Raw genomic sequence first — 20,003 nt, 5'->3', positions numbered from 1 at the left:
CAGTTCAGATCCACCAGGTGCTCCTTGGAAACCCTATGTAGTAGTTCTACTCTGTCCTATAGGGTCGCTATGAATCAAAATTAACTTGATGGCTTCGGGTTTGGTTTGGCCTTTGGAAGGTCTCCCCATACTGCAGCTGTCTGGATCCTCTCAACAACCATGAGGTAGTAAGGCAGGTATTACAGCCACATTTTACAAATGAGGGAACCAAGCTCAGAGAAGTTAGGCAAGTTGCCCAAGTCACAAAGCCTTTACTAGTTCTAAGTGACAGCTGCTTTGCAAAGTCCTTAGGATGAGAAGCTCGAACTTCCTGGCCCTGCTCTGCCAGACCAGCCAGACTTCTGGAAAGAAAGTATTCTCAGGAGACTTTCAGTCGCCAAACAGTTGAGTCATTCCTTTTGGAATTTGTGGTAAAAAAGAGCTGAATGGGGACCCTTGGGGCCTAGAACATTGAGGGGCTTAATATATTTATAATGAACGAACGGAGGAAACTCACTAGAAAAAAATATATCAGTTTTTGAGAGAACACTGGTCTTGAACGTAAATATCTGAACTGTCATTTATAAGCTCTGTGACCTTGGTCAATTCCTTCAATTAACCTTTGTGGGTTTCATTTTTTCCTGTAAATCAAGGACAGGGGTATGAGGATATAAGAGAGAACATCCATGTGAAAGTGCCTGGTATATAACAGACCTTGAATAAATGATAGTAGAAGCAGTATCTTTTGTTTCATTTCTTAAAGTGGAGAACAACTGGGAGATTCAGCACCAATAGCGCAGAGCCTGGGCAGTGTCGCAAAGCTCTCCCCCTTCTGTGGGAGCCTCAGCCCACTTCCCACCGGAATTTGCAGGTACGGCTCAGAGTATGCTGCCATCTGCTGAGCGGAAGGAAGAAGTGAACACCAAAAGCAGCCATTATCACCAGGTGGCAAAAGAGAAAGACAGGGGCCCAATTTCCCCTCGGCTATGATTTTCTTAACCTTTAAGAAATTTTTTTTTTTTTTTTTAAGATACGCAGGGCCCTCCCCACTGGCCAGCTGTTTGTCAGATGAACAAGGTTTCAATCAGTTTGTCTTTTTAAATGTAAATGGTAGGTATGAGCGTATGGCAAGTGCTTGACTTCAAACAATAGAATCACAAGAAAGATTTACTGGATAAAGATGGAAAGTGAGCCTGATTAATAGTCTCAGATGCCAGAATGGACACGAGTCTGGACATTTTTCCTTTACTAGGAAAGCCTTCCCAGGGACCATAATCAGTCACAATTACCTCTTCCCTGGGGTGATAAATCGGTTATCATCTTTCCTGTTCCCATCTCAAAATCAAAATCTTCTATTTTCATCCCTTCTGACCATGGCATGGCACTGAGTCAACCTGAGCCAGAATGTCCTCCCGGAGAGCTGTGTTTTCTTGATTAATGGTGACAATGGCAGCCACGCCTGGGTTCTCTACTGCTTCCAGGGCTGGAATCATAGAGCTTCAGGCTCACAGAATGTTTCCATTGTCACAGAAAGTTCTGTTGGATAGCACTGGTCTAGATCCCTTTGAAGGAGAAGAATTGGTGGAAAATCATGCTCCTGCAAGGTTACCATGCTGGTGGATTTTAGACCAGCTGAGGATAGGAGAGGTTGAATGGTGATGATAAAGGAGTCTCCCTCTCCCAGGAAAGGGAGCAGTCTCATAAGATTTAAAAGACTTATTTCCTACCCAATAAAAATACATAAATATAGAAAGCATTTTAAATAGTGACTTGCTAAAAAGCCACAGAGCCAGTCAGTGGCAAAGTAGGGGCCAGCCTTTTATCACCAGAGCCCTCACCAGCCCTCCAAAGCAGTAGGCAGATTGTGCAGCAAGTTCCAGGTTCTTGTGATCAGTGGCAATCCAAGACCCATCAGTAGTAGTTTTTGCCAGGACAACAGAGGTAGGTGGACTCTCTTCACAGCAGGACGCTGGCTGCAGAACCAGGTGTCAGATCCTCTGGGAGAAGCAGAGGGCATGAGCCCCAAATGCACCATCAGCTGCTCTGCAACTGCCTGACCTCTCCTGGAGCTCCCAGCGTTGACCTTCCATCCTCGAGCAGCCCTGAGTTACCTCACCTTCCCTGTCTGATCATCAGGTCTTACCCAGAGCCAAAGCCAGAGTGGCATATAGAATGCTAGGCTGTATTTAACGTTCAGTGGCAGTCGGAGGTAGAGTTCACCACAAGGAGATATAGTTTATTTGGACCTCTAACCAACAGGATTCCTGGGCTTGAACTGCTTCCTAAATATCCCCTGAATATCTTTAACCCAGCAGGATGGAGCAGTTAGGCTTGTTTAGGGGTCAGAGGAGCTGGTAGCCATGAATGGTAGCCCAAATCCAGGGAAGAGAAGAGGAAGTGAGACGTGCAAAGAGTCAAGAGAATTGAACCTGAACATTTACACTACGCCCATCCACACCCAGTTGGAAGTTTGAATTGGAATAACCGGTTTCTCCCAGTTGCTTTGAATGTCTGGGAGTAGAGCTCTCTTTTCAAGAGACAAGAACAACCACGATATCGTCTCCCAAAGTCTTGCACAGAACATCCTTTTATGCCTGCTTCATCCAGGGGTGGGGCGAGATCAAAGAAGTCGGTAACTCAAAGCCACAGGGCTTCTGACATGGGGTGGGGGGGGCGGCGGGGAGACCTTGCAGGCACCTGGGAATCTGAGCAGCTTCATCCTGATCTGAGGGGCTCCAGAGCAGCTGCATTGTCGGGTGGGTTAATAACTACCTTCCAGTTAGACCAAACCTGACACCACTTGGACTGGCTGAGACTTGAGCAAGTTTCTGTTTCACTATTAAGACAGAGATCCCTAGGCTGCGGAGAATTTCACTGCCTCAGGTAGCTTGCTTGACATGCCCCATAGCTTTACATTAGAATCCTGGTTCCTCTCCCCTTTACTGCTGCCCAAACTAGGGGAACTTGTGGAAGCTGGTTTAGGTGCCATGTTGACATTCAAGATAACCTTTTAGCTCATTAAATACCTCATACATAGTAACTCCCCTGCCTCCGGGTGGAGTTTAACCACCATTTTCTGAATATTGCACCTACATAGTATGATTAAGAATGTTGCTGATGTAACTTGTATGAACTTAAACCCCTTAAAAGTAACCTTCCCCTTCACCCTGGCTGAATAGTCTCGGTGGCAGCAGCCCTGACTGTTCCTTTTCTTGCGCAACAAAATAAAGGCGCCTTTCCACTCTCTCACCTCGGTTTCTTATTTATTGACTGACAAGTCGCTCTGAGCAGAACCTGGGGTTTCCACCCAGCGACACTGTTGTCATTCATGGGCAGGCTCCAAATATACTGGCGATGTAGGTCGACCTCAGACAGCACCTGACCACCGCAGGCTGTCTGGATCAGGCTAAGCTAGCCGGATAGGTGCAGGTGGGGCCAAGGATTACATGCCTCCAGAGACAAGAGAAAGGCTGTGGATCCTCCCCAGGGCCTGGGAGCTGGGAAGTGAGGCAAAATCCAAGTGTTTTCCACATCAACATCTCCTTGGGGAAAGGCATTACAGTGTAACCACAGAACTGCCACCCAAACTGGGACACTTATAATAGTGAAAGCGAAGCCATTAATAATTTTGCTGAGACAGCCTAATCTAGGACAGTCCCGGGCAATGACAGGTAGGAAGTAAACCCAATAGGAAGGAAGATAATCCAGCCATTACTGTTTCTCACTAATTTCTGGCTCTCCCTTATATGATTACAAAACAAAAAAAAATCTCCCATCAGATCAGCTCTGTCAACTTCTGGTCGGGATATTGAAACTAGCAGGTCATAAAAGTAGGTATCCTTTGTCTCCCTGAGGCAACTCCCACTGGCACAGTCTGTCCCATTGGTCCGAGCTCAAATCAGAAGAAAATCCAGCTGAGAGTTCTTGTTACAAGGGGACAGCCAGGACCTCGGGGTGGGAACACAGATTTTTCAGTTAATTATTAAGAAGGCACTGACAGGAGGTGCAGCTGTGGGGAGCATTTCCTCATATATAGAAGAGAGAAGCGTGTGCGTGTGCGTGTGTGTGTGTGTGTGTGCGTGTGTGCGTGTGTGTGTGCGCGCACGTGTGTGTGTTCGTGTGTGCGTGTATGTGGAGCAGAAAGTACAAGCAGGCGACTCTCATTCCACATTTGGCCTGCAGGGGGCAACACCTCTCTGGCAAAGACTACACACCCTGTACTGAAAGAGATACTCAGGGTACATCACATTTAATAGGCCAAGAAATAAAGGTTTTGTTAAAAAAAAAAAAAAATCAGATCAGATCAATATATTCCAGTAAGTAATTTTCACCCCTACATATTTTGACATAGAGATGTTGGCTCTTTTTCTATTTACAACGGTAGGTACAGAGTAAGCTTTTAACAAATACATACTTATGGATTGATCAAATGGCTGAAGATAACCCAGGCTTGCCTGAGACATAAGAAGCATGGGGTGAGAATAGGAGGAAAGGAACTAGATAGTGGTAAATGTGCACTTTCTTTTTGGTTAAGAGCTTGTCTTGGGGGAGGGGAGGTGCATTTGAAAATTTCCAAAAGATCTTTCCCCAAAAGAAAGCCATTAATTTAATACCTTAACAATAAATAAATAAAATTATCTTGGTTTTATAAATCTTCTCCCACATTTCAAGGTTCATCACACATACATATTTGATAAGCTAGCTCCACGGTTATGCAGGTGTATACATGTTTAAAGTTTTGACATTCACACTCAGCCCTCTCAGATGCATTCTGTCTGCCCTCATCCCCACTCTACCCCATCCCCACCCTTGTCCCCACCTAGACTCTGCAGAAACTGGCTGCCCCCATCAAAGTCCACCCATCACTGAGAAGGGACCATGGAGGTGGGTCTCAGCAGGCAGCCTGGAGCACAGAAGTACCTGTGCTCTCAGAGGACAGGACTCTTCTCTCGCCACAGAATAGGCTGCAAACTTCCAGGGGCTGGCACCTTCTGCCAGGCTTCCCTGCAGCCATCTGTCCATCTCTCAGACCCAGCACTTCTGTCAGTATTCCAAGCATCAGAGAACAGCACCTTTAATACCACTAGAGTCCCAAGAATGCTGGTGCCTGGTAGATGCCTTTTTTGGAGAGATGAAGAGACACAGGTAGCTTCAGAGGGTAGGGCTGGAGGAAGAAGAGTAGGGCAGACTTTTCTGTCCATGGGTGAGGAACACACTCCACAGCTGTCAGCCCCTGGGAGGTGGCAATCTTCCACAAAAGCTGCAGATGGGAGTTCAGCCTCACCCACAATGGCTCTGAGATGACTAATGGCTATTGGCCTTGTCATTGGCCCAAGCTCCCCATCTGACAGGGTTCATGGTCATATTATGTCACTGGTAAAGCCTCTGCAGGAGGAGGGGACAGCAAGGAGGTCAAAGTAGGGGCAGCTGGGAGGGAGACATCTGTGACCACACAGAACAGTAGGGTCGCTATAGCCAGGGGCAGGTGCCTCCCAGCCCGACTAGAAACGAGGGCCACCTTCTTCCATGCCCTGAGCTGGCTAGACACCCTCTGGGAGAGCCTTCAGTGTCTCTGCTAGCCTCCTTGAGTGCAGAGGCTACATGTGGTTGAGCTCACCTGAGGGGCAGGGGTGTCAGGGAGTGGTCCCCAAACCTCAGGAAAGGTGGTACCATGGCAAGCATGGGGTGCTGTGAGCCCAGAAGCTGCTTCCTAGGTCCCTTTTTTTCCTACTCCATGATGTGCAATGAGGGGCCTCAGCTGAGGAATGTCCAGTTAGTGTCAGAAGCAAAGAAAAGGTTAGGAACCCTGGGGGGCAAAGGGAGTGTTAAGATGGGCTGGGGGGTAGGGCCTTTATACATGAGGACCAGGGGCAGGTAGGCCAGCAGAGTCACATAGAGAGGGGCAGAGAGGCACAGTAGGCACAAGAGAGGGCTGCTGTCTCACCCAGAGGGGCGGGCCCTGCCTGCCCACACCGCAGGGTACACAGCACTCCCTCCCCACACCACTTCCATCAAAAAACATCTCCACATACAAACAGGACCCCTCACCTCTCCATGGCAACCAGGCACCCCAGCTCAGGCCTGCATGGGCCTGGTATAGACCCAAGTTTAGGGCCTGGGGTGAGGGCAAGAGTGAGGCTGGCCCCGAGGTGGAGCTGTGGCCCAGAGGAGAGGCAGTCCCCAGACAGCTGAGGGGAGCCAGGCTAGTCAGGCCTCCCTCTGCGCCTCTTCCCTTCTCCCAGCCCATGGGGGAAAGACTTGGGAAGCAAGGGAGGAGAGCCCATCACTTCCCACTCCGGGGAAGCCCAGCAGGGCCTCCGGGCTGGGTCACCATGATGTGGTAAATGGATTCCCGGAAGCGCTGGTCTCGGCTGAGACGCTTGGCCACCTCCTTGAGCTCCTCCATGTTGTTGGCTTCCAGCTGAGAGGTCATGAAGGATTGAGATGGCTTCACTGGGGAGACAGTGGCCCGGACCAGTGTTAACAAGTGCTTCCTCCACCAAGACCTGGCTTTTCCCAAAACCAGCCACCCACCACCACGGCCTCACAGTCAATCCTATGCACACCTGCCTCAGTCACCAAGCCTCTCCCCAGCCCCTCCCATCCATGGGCTCCGACATCCTGTGAGGAAACTAAGGCTCTGAGAATTCTGGTTGAGCCAGATTCAAGGTCACAGTGTCTGGCTTCAAGGCCACACTATCCAGCCCTTGCGCTTCCCAACCTGCCCTCCTCTTGCCTTGACGCGGCTGGCACACTCACTGTCATTCCAAGAGGCACTGGAGCGGCGCCGGTGGAAGCGGCAGCTCTTGATGCGGCGTGTGGCCGCCTTGTGGATATACACGGAGTTCTTCATGATGACCGGCATCTTGGCCTCCAGCTCAGCGTTGCGAATGCACTCCTCAAAAAACCCTGTGCGGCAGGCCCAGAAGGATGCAGCACCACTGCTCCTGCCCCTCCTTCCCTCCCAAGGACGCAGGAGGTGTTGATAGGAAATCTTGACCCCCATCCCTGAGGAGACCAGAACCACCTTTGCCCCTCAAACTATAATCTGCAAACATCTTGTGGGAGGGCTGCTGAAAACAAAAGCTCTGAGCTCCCACTCCACATCCCACAGCTAAAGGAAGCAGCACCAAGGAGGCATCTGTAGGCAGGTGTCTAGGGAAGAAACTGTCAGAGAAGGCCTTTCCCTAGAGCCAGCACCCTGAATTTGAACTTCTAGCCTCCTAAACTGTGAGAACACAAATTTTTATTTGTTAAAGCCATCTACTTGTATTTCTGTTATGGCAGCACTAGATAACTAAGACAGAATTTGGTACGGAAGAACGGGGTGCTGCTCTAACAGATACCTAAAATGTGGAAACAGTTTTGGAATTCAGCAATGGGTAGAGACTGGAAGAATTTTAAGGGGACTAACAATAACAGTAAAAGCCTAGATTGCCTTGAAGAGACTGTTGGTAGAATTACGGATGTCAACAGCAATTGTGGTGAAGGTTCAGGAGGAAGTGAGGAGACCTATAAAGTCTCTATCATCTTAGAGGATACATATGACACCAGCAACAGAATGTTGCTAGAAATGTGGACGTTAAATGTGCTTCCAGTGAAGCTTTAAAAGGAAATGATGAGCATGTGATTGGCAATGGAAGAAAGGTGATGCTTTTTATGCAGAGGCAAAGAGCTTGTCTCAATTATGTTCAAATGTTTGGTGGAAGGTAGAACTTGTAAGTGATTAACTTGGATATCTGGCTGATGAGATTTCTAAGCAAGATCTTAAAGGGGCTGTGAGGTTTCTCCTTGTTATTTATAGTAAAATGCAAGAGGAAAGACATGGACTTAAAACTGAACTGTGCAAAGTGAAAACAGAACTTAAAAAAAACTTAAAGATGTGGAAAATTCTGTTGTACAAACTAATGACACGTGACCTAGAATGTTCACCAAGGACGTGGCTACATAATCTTTGCTAAAGAGATTAAGCCTGTGACTGATATATCTAACCAGCTACCACAGCAGAAAACCCATGGCTTAGACTGAAGGGGTCAGACATGGAAAACTGTCTGCCTCTTGGAATTCTATACACAGAAAACAGGCCAAAGGAGCTACATCTCTTGTCCTTCAAGAAAAGGACCATCCCTGGAGAAGCTTCAAGGTAAGCAGAACTGTTGGAAGGAGGATGGGGAGCAGGGCCTTCTTGGTTTCAAAGGGTGGGGCCAGGATCTCCTGGATCTTAAAGGGTGGGGCCACATCCTACTAGGTTTTCAAGTGTCAGATCTTAGCCAGCTTGGTTCCATAGTGTAGGGCTACCATTAAGGTGTGCTGTGGGATGGGGGCGCCACCCAAAGTTGAGCAGGCAGGGCTGCCATGCCCAAGGGGCAGAAGGACAGGGCCAGCCCAGGACAAAGGGGCATGCCAGGGTCGAGCGGCTGGGGTCACCAATCAGATGAACTAGGAGAATAAAAACTGCTCAAAGCCAAGGGAGCAGAGTTGCCATCCCAGTGGGCCTGGAAGGCTGAGCTGAAGCCCAGGGCCAAGGAGCCTCCACCCAGAATCCACAGAGTTGGTCAACACCCAGAGTCTGCAGGGCAGAGCCATTTCCCAGGTAGTCTCATAAAACAGAGGATTATTTTCAAGCCTTAAGAGCTAATGTGATTTGTTCTGCTGGCTGCTGGATTTTGGACTTGCTTGGTGCCTTTTATCCCTTCTTCCCCTCCAATTTCTCCCATTTGTAATGGAAATGTATACTTTGTGCCTGTTCTACCATTGTGCTTTGGAAGCAGATAACTTGTATTCTAGATTTCACAGGTTTACAAATGAGGAATTTTGCCCCAGGATGGAATATGCTTAAAGCCTCACTCGTATTTGATTTAGATGCTTCAGAAGATGAGATTTTGGACTTGGAGTAGATTTAAGACTTTTGTGATGATGTGAAGGGGTGAATGTGTTTTATATGTGGAAAGGATGTGAATTTGGAGGGGCCAAATGGTGGAATGTTATGGATTGTATTATGTCCCCCTAAAATATGTGTTGTAAATCCTAACCTCAATGCTGTGGTTATAATCCCATTTGGGAATAGGTTGTCTTTGTTATGTTAACAAGGCAGGATTAACGTAGAGTGTATCCTGAGTCAATCTTTTTATAGAAGAGATTAAACACAAACTAGCAAGCAGAGAGGAGGAAGAAAGGTGTCAAGCCACATGAAAGCTGCCCAAGAGCAGAAGCTCAGAAGAGACATACACCCTCCTCTAGAACCAACAGAGACAGAAAGCCTTCCCCTAGAGCTGGCACCCTGAGTTTGGACTTCTAACCTCCTAAACTGTGAGAAAATAAATTTTCCGTTTGGTAAAGCCACCCACTGTGGTATTTCTGTTACAGCTGTACTAAAAAAAAAACACTGTGGTATTTCTGTTACAGCTGTACTAGACAACCTCAATGACAGTATTGAACACCTAACGCACATCAAGCCTTGTGCTAGACACCAGGGCCTCTTCCAGGTACAAGATGGGGCTGAAATCCAGAGCTGAGGGCCCCAATACCTGGGGTCAGGACTTACTTTTCAGATGGCTAACATCAGCCCGCATCCTCTCCTCCTTCTCCTTGTTTCGCACCTTGGAGTTTAGCCCTTGTTCCAGGCTTCGCAAGGCTCCCTCTGCCTCGCGCAGACGCCTCTCCAAGTCCATGCGGACCTTCACCTCAGCCTGGGGGGAGAGGGAGTCAGTCCTGGGAAGCAGCTGCCATCTCCCCGAGAAGATTTCCTTGGTCACCTCTGGCTCAAGTGGGCTTTCTCATCTCCAGGCTTGGATGGAAGTTACCACATCCTGCCTCCATGTCTTACCCCCTCAGCTAGGTGGCCAGAACTCAGCCCATGCACCCAGCAGGTGTCTATTGACAATGCCCCACTGAAGTGCCAGGCTCACTGCTACCCCTCATGAAGGTTCCATCGTTTATACTTGGCCATCTGGGAAGAGTGGCAGAGATCATTCAGGCATCTGCCAGGTAAAGTGTAGGGGTGTCAGGGGCCTGTGTGGAGGGCTGTCTCCAGGTGAAGAAAGGGCCCCTTAGCACATGTATGCCCCAGCAGGCATGGGCTAGCACCTTGAGATCCCGCTCAGCCTGCTGCTTCTCTGCTGTCAGCTCCTGCAATGAGTTCTGCAGTGCCTGGGACTGGCTTGAGTAGAACTCACGCTCCTCCTCCAGGGCCCGCGAGCGCTCCTCATTCTCCTTCATCCTGCCAGGGCAGAGGAAACACTCAGAGCTCACCTGACTTCTGTGAGTCAGTCCCTCTTAGAGACCAGGGTGGAGGAATCCTGAGGCCCATGCTTTGTGAGCCCCAGAACTTCCTGGAGCTTGTCACCCAGGTGATGAGAGGGATGGTGTGGTCAATGATGGGAGTCCTAGACTTAGGAGACTAGAGTCTGAGCTCTAGGCTTTGCTAGCTCCGTGACCTCAGGTAGGTCATATACCCCCCTAAGCCTCAGTTCCCTCATCTGTAAAAAGGGGCTAAGAGTACCTGTCCAGCCTACCACAGAACATTGCTACAATAGCCTAGTTGCAATCTGTGTGGTTCACACCATTGCAAGGGATTATTATCAAATCAGCTATTTCATTCTTCCACCCTTTGCCTGGTGGGGAAACCAAGTCCTAGGCAAAAGGAAGTGAGTGGCCTATCTGGTCAGTGGCAACTGAGTCCAGGCGTCAGTTTGAGGAAAGTTATCAGATCTTAAGATGATCATGGACTTGGGAGTCTTGGGCTGCTTCACCTCTTCTCTGCCAGGAGCTTCTCCTCCAACAGCTGCTGCATCTTCTCCTCAATCTGCCTTAGGTTACTATGGAGACCCCCGCTGGGAGGGGACTGCTCACTCTGATTGGCCAGTGTCTGCAGCTGGTTCTCATTCTTCTCCAGCATTTCCAAGGTTTTCTTCTTCTCTATGGAGAGTTCCTGGAGTTAGAGGGAAGGAAGAGAAAGAGCCTAATTGAGGTTCTCCAACATGGCTGCCCTCATTTGCCTTCCAATTCCAGGGAGTGATGCCCTCCTCTCTCAATCCTCTGTGAGGAACACTTGAAATGTATTCACTCTTCCCTCAGTTCCATCAAGAGAGTCAGGGAGCAGCCAAAGGCAGCCTCCAGTGGGAGGTGGCACCTACTAAAATTAAGTCTCAAGGCCCAAGGGCACCATGACCTTCTGGGGTCCTTGTTCTTCCAAGGTTGACTGAGGAAGTATGTTGGGCTCATGTGAAAAACATGTAACAGGAGCCAGCCCAAGAGCAGATTTAGATGTTCTCCCCATTTACCAGGCTGGGATTTTGCACGGCACAGACATTCTGGAGCTGAAAATATCCGTGAGAACCAACTCCCAGACTGTGAAACAGGGAAAGATAAACAAATAAAGGCACCAAAACAAAGCCCCAGCAAGTTAAGGAAGAATGGAAAGGAAACCCTCTCAGCCTTCAAGGCAATTCATGGATTCTGTAAACACTTATGGGTTACCCATGAAGCTCTAAGTGGTGGGCTTGGAGAGGCCACTCAGACGCAGTCTTGTGAAGTTCATAGTTTGGAAAACACAACCTTGTATGTTAAGTCCCATAACAGACATACAAAATCCTGTGGGAGCCCAAAGCTCTGTGAAAATATCTGCCTAGAAGAGTCAGGGAAGCTTCGCTGAGGCTATATTTGAGCTGGTTCTTAGAAGAATGAGTAGGAGTTCTCCAAGCAGAGATGGAAAGGTCATTCTGTGTAGAAGGAGCAGTATGGGCAAAGGTATGCAGGAATGAAAGATCTTCGCTTCTTGGGGGCACAGTGGTTTGGAATAGGGGTTGGGGTGTCTTTGTGTGGAGTGTAGGGGCAGCAGATGGAGAGCGGAGCAGGAGAAGAGGAGAGGTTGGGACCAGAGATGGCACTTTCTTGCCATGCTATGGAGTTTGCATTTGTGCTCAGCACATGCCACCTCCTTCTCTCTTCCTAGTTTCTGTGGTATCAATTGGAGGTGACCTGGTAATTAATTTCCCTTCAGGCTCAATTTTGCCTGGGAGCAGCTAAGTGAATAAGCTACAAGCAGGAAGTGGTAGATGCCCCCCCCCCCCATCAATTTTCCATGTGGTATAAAAATATAAGCACTAAAGAAGGCAGATTTCCTGAGGTGATGGTCATAGCAAGGACAAGCTTGACTTTGTCCTTCCAGATCTGGGAACTTCTGCTTTGGGCCTCATGCACAAGTTGGAGTTGCCAAAGGTCCACAGAGAAGAGACCCTTTAGGTCAGCTTCTCTTCCTGCCCCATTCCCCTCACAGATTAACTCGCTGGGAAAACACTTCTGGAAAAAATCAGTATCACATAGCCCACCAACCAGCATTCCAGTCAACCAGCCCAGCAGTGGTCCCTCACCTCCAGCGTCTGCTGCAAGGACTCTGTGAAGCGCCTCAGCTCCTTTTTCTCTTGCTCCACGCCCTTGAGGCATCTTGCTGTCAGTTCTAGCTCTCTGCAGGGATAGAGGACTGGGTATGGCAGTGGCCACCCACCCCCCTCCTCCAAATACAGAAATGCTTCTCCTGCACCTTCTGGTATGGCTCAGAGTGCTCTTAAAGGCCAGCTCCTCGTCATCATAGGTCCTAACAAAAGCTGTAGGGGCCTGGGTCTGAGAAAAGCAGCTGCTGACAAAGTGGGGTTGCCGTCGCTTGCTCCAGGTGCATATGCCATCTGTCAGTTGGGACAAACCCAGGGCCACCCCACAAGCAGAGGTATGTACTGAAGGAGAAGCAAAGGGGCTCACCCCGTCTCCCCCATACAAGCTCCTGCTAGATCCCAAACTCTGACACTGAGACATGGCTGAGGTCCCTCTCAGAGGTGACAAACTCCTTACTGCCTTAACAAGGCTTGGTCACCTCAAGTCTTTACTCCTGTTTCCACTTCTCCTGCTTGGAATGCCTTTCTCTTCTGCCCAACTTTCCAAATCCCATCCACACTTGAAGGCCCAGCTCCATCTAACCTCTATTTAAGCTACATGGATCGTACATATTTCTTAATTCCTATAACAGAGAAAATCCGCCTATGCCTTGTAACACCTGATTATATATTATTGCATTGATGTTTCCTGGGTGTGAGTCTGGTTTTCCCAACTAGACTGTAAGATCCTCAAGGGAGGGGACTTGTCTTCTACTCCAGGGTCTGGCACAATTCTGGAAGCTGAGGAGGTGCCTGGCAATTCACTTGGTAAGAGCCCCTGAACTTCTCCCTCCCCAAAATGCAAGTCTATTTGACTTCCTTCTCCAAGGTCGTTGCAAGAAAATTCTTTCTGAGCTATCATTGCTGATCGACGGTGATGATGACGATGACGACGATGACCACCAACATTACCCAGAGCAGTAGTCCCTAAATCCCTGGGCAGCTAGGAAGCTTTTCATAAATATAGATTTCTGGATACCTTCAATTCAGTAAATGCTCATAAAGTACAACTAGATTTGCAAACCATATGTGGGACTAAAGATCCCAAGCGTCTTCACTAGCCAAAATGTGGAAGGACAGTGCAGGAAAGACGGGGAGTGTTGGGGTCTTGGTTAATGGCACCTCTACGGTAGCTGGGTATTGTCTGGCCTTGGATAAGAAAGGCTTTCACGGAGGCAGGAGGGGGACTTGTTGCTTGGAGGGATGCCTGTCTGTACCTGCCCACGCCTCATATTCCACAGTGAGCAGAGATGGCCCATTTGTTGGGGTCTACAGCTCCTTCTGGACACAGTCCAAGACCTAGAGCATTGAAAACGTAGACCCGAATCAAGTCATTGGCTAGTGTGTATCCCCTGGGTGAAGGTCTCTTCAGGCCTGACCAAGAACATGGGCTCTGCACACCCTAACCTAGACGTACCCTCCTCCCCACTCCCCTCCTGGGCCACTTCTACCACCTCTTGATCTGCTCCTGCTCCATTCTCAGCTCCTGCACCACCTCCTCAAACTGCTGCTTCTCGGCCTCCAGGACCTGGTTAAGGCGCTCAAGCTCCTGAAGAGAATCAGAGAGAGAGAGTCATGGGAAGCCCACTGGAATCCAGGGCACCCTCTGGATTTAGCACTGTTTGGAACATACACTGGACCAGACTTGCAACAAGTCCTTAGGAGCCCTGGTCCCACCTGACGACAGTCTCAGCAAAACCAAAACCTGTGATGAGCATGGCGCATTAAAAAAACACTGTTAGCCTGCTGAAGGCGGGTTTAGAAATGATCCTAACATAATTTTCCTGCAGCTGCATATGATTATAATTCTGATGTCTACTACATTGGGAAATTCCAATCACTAACACCCTAAGGCAGGCTGGCTGGCCCTCAAGCCCTGGAGGAGAAAGTGGTGTTTATTTCCAGTAAAAAGCCCTGGAGTGGTGTTGGCTAGAAATGGCAAAAATAATAATAATAAGGCAAGCCATTTCCAACTCAGGAGTCTGAGAATAAGGAGTCTTTTTGCTCAAGGCATCTGGAAAGCAATGAGCCCAGATGGCTGCAGCTTCCCGGGTTTTCAGCCCCAAGGGTGCAGGAGACACAGAAAGCCCAGAACAGGCCCTGGGGTAGGTGAGAGGAAGGGGAAAGAAACCAGTCCCTTTATGAACACTGGTAACGAGCCACTATGAGCTGCGAGTACGTGCCTTCAGGGGTCCTTACTTCCTGGGGTTCAGTGGGAGGTGGTGTGGGGGAACAGTCGCATGTGAAGCTTGGCTTGCAGCATTTTTGTGACAATGCTTTGTTCGTCCACATTTTACATTGTGGGAGGATATTATTTCTTTCTCATCTTCTACATCCAAATTATACTGTTGTTTTCACCAGCAGCCCCCAGCTATGTCTCCAAGAATGAGAAGGTGAAACTGACCCACCTGAAAATAGTATGGTAAAATAATCATTTGGCTTTTCTTATTCCCATCCACCCCCACAGTTGGCCCCAGGCATATGTGATAAGATGCTGTTTTCTACCACGGCCAATACTAAGTGTGCCTACTGAAAAAACCAAACCCATTGCTGACGAGTTGGCATTTATTGCTGAGTGACAGGATCAGAGAAACGGGCATTCATGAATTGGAGCCTTCCAGGGTCAAAGGAACTTTAAAGGCAATTTGGTCTTCATCAGGCACTTGAATTCCCTGCTCAGTTTTCCTGCCAGAGATGATCTAAGCACTGCTTGAAGGGGCTCTCCTGACAGGGAATTTCCCCTTTTTTTAAGGTAGTCGGGTAGTCCCTGGGTGGTACAAATGGCTAATGCCCTTTATGGTTTGAATCCACCCAGAGGCACCTTGGAAGAAAGGCCTGGCGATCTACTTCTGAAAAATCAGCTGCTGAAAATTCTATGGTGCACCATTCTACTCTGATATAGATGGGGTTGCCTTGAGTCAGTCAGCTCAACAGCAACTCGTTCTAAGGTAGCCCACGTCATCCCTGAACAAGCTGATAAAAAATTCTTCCTTTCAGGCCCAAACCCCTGCCAGGCTCAGCACTGTCACTCTCTGACAGCTACAAATACACACTGTTGAGGTTGACTTTGCTGAAAGTTTTATGGGGTTTGGATGAGAGGGTTACATCTCATTCATGGAGCAAAACTTCCCTCCAAAACCCCTTCGGCCGTCTCCATCCTTTGCTCAAATTTTCTCTCCCTTCGGCAGCTGCCTCACTCCCTGGAACGTTCTCTCTCAGCGATACCTTCCTCCCCTGCCCTCTCCTCAGCCCTGAAGCTCATATATTCCAGTCAGCTGGTAAACAGCTCTTAGGAAAACAGAAGACTGGCCACGCCAAGGATGGCAGCCAACTCCTGGCCATGCAGAGTTCCTCAGGGACGCTTCAGGGCAGGGACATCCCATTTCATCCCACCAGTTCCATTTGAGTCAAAACCTGCCTCCTCATAACTTCCATCAGTGGGTCTGACGTCTCCCCTTGGGGCCAAAGAACAAGACCTCTTCCTTTCAAGCATTTGAAACAGCTATTCTGTCTCCATGTCTCCTCTCCTCCAGGCCAAACAATCCCTGTTCACCATGCTTCACAGAATGTGATTTCTAGTTTTCCACAAAACTAATTATCCTTTTGGGAAAAAAAGGGGCTTAGTTCCTGATTGGGGATGTGGGGCTCACATTAGACCATAAGCTCTGTGACAGAGCCACATTTTTGCTCATCAAGATATCCTTAGTGTGTAGCTCAGCAGGTGCTTGGCACATACTAAGCACACACGCATAGCATGAATGAATGGAATTCAAAAAAGATCTCATTTTTTTTTTTTCTGGAATTGCATTGAGACTATAAATTAATTGGTTAGAATCTTCACTATATTGACTAAATTAACACCTTATACCTGTCTTATATTAACTGGGGCAGTGCAGGTGGCAAGAACCCTGTGAGGCTGGCCCCAAGCATTTCTGGTTTCTCCCTGTGCATGTTCACATGCAAGGCAGAGCCCTCATAGCTTAGCCAGAAAAGGAAAGGTGGGCAAGGAGGCTGCCCACTTCCAGGGGTGAGGGAGATGAGGCCACAGGGGCCGGACAGTCCTGGGGAACCTGCGCTCAAGGAAAGGCATGCCCTTCTGGGTCCTGGCAACTGAACCCAGCATGGCTCCTCTGCACGCTCTGCTCTGGCGCCCAGAGTCCCAGGCCCTCCTGCCACATGGAGGGATCAGGGCTGCACCACCATCACCTGGCCCACACCCACGCGTGTGCCTTTCCAATGACCGAAGCACTCGCTGCATCCTGTTTCACTGACCCTCACAGCAAGCCAGGAGGGTGGCAGGAGCAGACATTAGCTTTATCAGAGTGTCACAGAGGGAGAAACTGAAGCTCAGTGAGGTCACATGGCCAGTGACAGAGTTGAGACTCTAACTGAGGGCTCCTGACTCCAGACCCCGAGTCTTCCTTTAGGCTGCCTCTGAGACCACACAAATGATCAGGAGAATATTTATCTTATCACTGGGCCTTGGACCAATGCACAAGAGGCCCAAGACACACCTACACGATCTCTGGGGCCTGGAGTGGAAACGGGAAAAGTGGACCCATACTATGGATGAGCAAATTGAGGAAGGAAAACCCCTGGCAGGATGACTCAGTGGCAAAGCCAGGAATAGAACCTGAGTTCTATTCCTCATCTAGAGCACTCAGCTGACAGGCGAATGGAACCTGGGCACAGTTCTCTCTCTTGCCTGCCCGGGGCAGCCTTCACCATAATACCAGGTGGGCCTGCATGAGTCTCACCACATTCTGTACCAGGAGTTCACAGCTGACGGGCCTCCCTCCTTCAGCGTGCTGTGGCTTTAAGCAAGGCCTGTGTGCAGTGGGTCTCTGCTGCCCTCATTTCGTGGTTAAAGACCTAGATAGAGTGTCTAAATTTTCCTCCGGCTTACTGCTGCCCCAGATCTCGCCTCTCTGATGGATAAGGCTGTCTCTCTCCCGGCCGGTGGCTGTGTCAGTCACTCCATCCCACGCCCGGCTTCCTAGTTCACCTGTCTTCATGTTACTGACAATCCCCTAAAAGTCTCACTTCTTAAATTGCACAAAAGTGTATGAAGAAAACGCCAAAACTCTAGCACAAGACCTAGATGAGGGCCTGCAGACACAGGACACCCACGACACTGCTGAGGGGAAGAGGGCTCAAGGCCATTAGGATGCTGGGCCTCCTCACACCCCTGCAACCCTAATGCAACTCTGCAATAGATTTGGTCTTGGTGACTGTCAAAATGGCTATGAGGTCTAGCTGGAAGAATAGGCAAGAATGTCTGAAAAAATTTTGGAAGAAGAATAATGAAGGTGAATTGTCCTCTTGGATTAAAATCAAAATGTAATGTAAAGGTGTGAGAGTCCAGTCACTGATTCAGCCCACACATACCGACCAAGCACTCATCCTGGGCCAGGCGATGTGCCAGACACTGGGAAGGTTTGGGGCACAAGGGGAACATGATGCTTCTTGACTGTAGGGCCTGTTTTAGAGCTCAGTGTGAGGTGGTCTGGGCTTTTCCTGGACTAGCCAGGAGGGGTGAGGGATTATCAAGAGTCAAATCGGAGAGTCAGGCATGGAGCCAAGGCAGAGCCAAAGACGCACCAGCCCTATGACTTGCTTCGGAGGGGACAAAGGAAAACAAATGGGCAAAGAGAAGTGGACTGCATCAGGCTGTCTCTGCAGGCTCCTCTGGGCAAGACGCCTGCAGCTTCAGGCCCCAGGCAGCTCCTGTGCAGGATGGGCCTACAATTAATAATAACACGATTGTAATACTAACAGCCACAGATATTTATTAAGCACGTTAGCATGTGCCAAGCATTTCATATGCAACATCTCACTCCTCACAACGTCTCTAGTAAAACGGAATATATTATTTTCCCCATTTTTCAGATGAGAATATCGATATTCAGAGAGGTCAAGTAACTTGCCCAAGGTCACACAGCCACAAGTGGTGATGGTCAAATACAAACACAGGCAGACTGGCTTCAGAGCCCACATCATTAACCACTGCTCTCTCCTGCCCTCCAGGGTGGTGAATGACTCCTCAGAATAGGTGAGGCCTGATGATGTGGGAGGTTCCAAATGAAATGGACTTCAGTGGTTCCCCCCGCCCCCCACCCCCGTCAAATGAGGCAAGGGGCTCCTTTACCCCACAGGCTAACTGATTGTCGTCAAGTCAATTCCAACTCACAGCAACCCTACAGGACAGAGTAGGATGGAGTAGAACTGCCTCACAGGGTTTCCAAGGCTGTAATCTTCAGGGAGCCCTGGTGGCACAGGGGCTAAAGCAACTGACTGCTAACTGAAAGGTCTGTGGTTTTGAAACCACCAGCAGCTCTGCAGGAGACAGCTCTGCAGTCTGCTTCTGTCGAGATTTACAGCCTTGGAAACCCTATGGGGTCACTACGAGTTGGAATCAACTTGATGTCAGTGGGTTTTTTGACAAATCTTTATGGAAAGAGACTGCTTCCCCCAACCTTTCGGTTAGCAGCTGAGTGCTTAACCACTGCGCCACCAAGGGCTCTCAATGCTTGGCCCTCTCAGGACTTGTATCGCTGACATTGAGAGAATGAACGGACCTCAGATGATGAAAGCCAATCACTTTACAGTGCCAGAAGCCCATCTATGGATGACAGAGGCCACCTACAGCCTCCCCGTGAACACCACCGTTGACAAGCAACTCATCACCTACTGACACAGCTAATAAAATTTTTGGGTGGCTCTTACCCTAGAAGGGGGTCGCCACCCTTTGACTTTCCTCCCAGGGGTTGGTGAGGAGAAATACATTTCTTGCCACGAAGCCGCAGTGTTCCAGGCACTGTCATCTTACTTGGCCCCCTGCTCTGCCCTGTCTGATTTTCCAGCAAGTTCTTTGGGTGTCCAGCTCCCCTACACCATTCCCTAATGCTAGAAACCCAAGCCAGTATACCCTGGCTGTCAAGGGCCTCACAGGGTGAGAAGTGGGTGGGGAGGGGCAGCAGTTCTGAGTATGCACCTACCTCTCTCTGCTCCCTCTGCAGACAGAGTTCTTCCGTCTCCTCCATCAGTTTGTCTGCCAAAGCAAGCACACACACACTCTCACAAAGAGCTTATTTCAGTGCTGAGGTCTGAGGGGTCACCCCCAGCTGCTCCCAGAGAAGAGGCCAGCACTGCCACGACCGTGTTAGCCAGAGAGTGGGGCCAGCTCCTGGGGATGGATGCTGCTTCGCTGGCCTGAGCTGCCACCCTCCTTTCCCATCATCGTCCTTGCTTCGGGTACTCACGAGCAATGGCAGGGTCTTGGCCTTGGAAGCTCAAGTGGGTCTCTGTGCCCCCAGGGATGCCGTTAGCTGCAGAAGTATCCCTGGGCTACCTCCCACCTGCACTAGTGTCTGGCTAGTGGGAGAGGGCAGGGTCTTGGGAGCAGAGGAGAACCAGTGCTGGGGCCTCAAATGTCTGTGAGGACGTAGGGACCCCAGGCAAAGGACTAAATCCCCGGTCTCACTTTCCCTCCAAAACAGAGTGTGTTTACCAGTCATTCCGGGGCACAGGGACCTAGAACCCTGTAGTCAGGTCTAAAGTGGACTGGGAAGGGGGACCATGGAGGCAAGTCCAGGA

General features: G+C 49.4%; 1 protein-coding gene across 1 annotated transcript in view; it reads right to left on the bottom strand.

The window, feature by feature from the left end:
* Positions 1-4,144: 4,144 nt before the first annotated feature.
* Positions 4,145-20,003, bottom strand: part of PLEKHD1 (pleckstrin homology and coiled-coil domain containing D1) — a 39,613-nt gene continuing 23,754 nt past the window's right edge. Inside the window, exons 6-13 of the mRNA XM_003408735.4 lie at positions 19,406-19,458; positions 13,862-13,956; positions 12,351-12,444; positions 10,731-10,909; positions 10,066-10,198; positions 9,524-9,668; positions 6,739-6,888; positions 4,145-6,432 (exon numbers count right to left, since the gene is read on the bottom strand). Coding sequence (XP_003408783.1) covers positions 6,263-6,432; positions 6,739-6,888; positions 9,524-9,668; positions 10,066-10,198; positions 10,731-10,909; positions 12,351-12,444; positions 13,862-13,956; positions 19,406-19,458 — 1,019 coding nt within the window. The 3' untranslated portion in view covers positions 4,145-6,262. The remainder of the gene's footprint in view (positions 6,433-6,738; positions 6,889-9,523; positions 9,669-10,065; positions 10,199-10,730; positions 10,910-12,350; positions 12,445-13,861; positions 13,957-19,405; positions 19,459-20,003) is intronic.

Source organism: Loxodonta africana, chromosome 10 (genome assembly GCF_030014295.1).
Source record: "Loxodonta africana isolate mLoxAfr1 chromosome 10, mLoxAfr1.hap2, whole genome shotgun sequence".
In the NCBI taxonomy this organism is placed as follows: Eukaryota; Metazoa; Chordata; class Mammalia; order Proboscidea; family Elephantidae; genus Loxodonta; species Loxodonta africana.
Note: the sequence above shows the minus strand (reverse complement) of the source record. Positions and strands in the feature narration are given on the sequence as shown.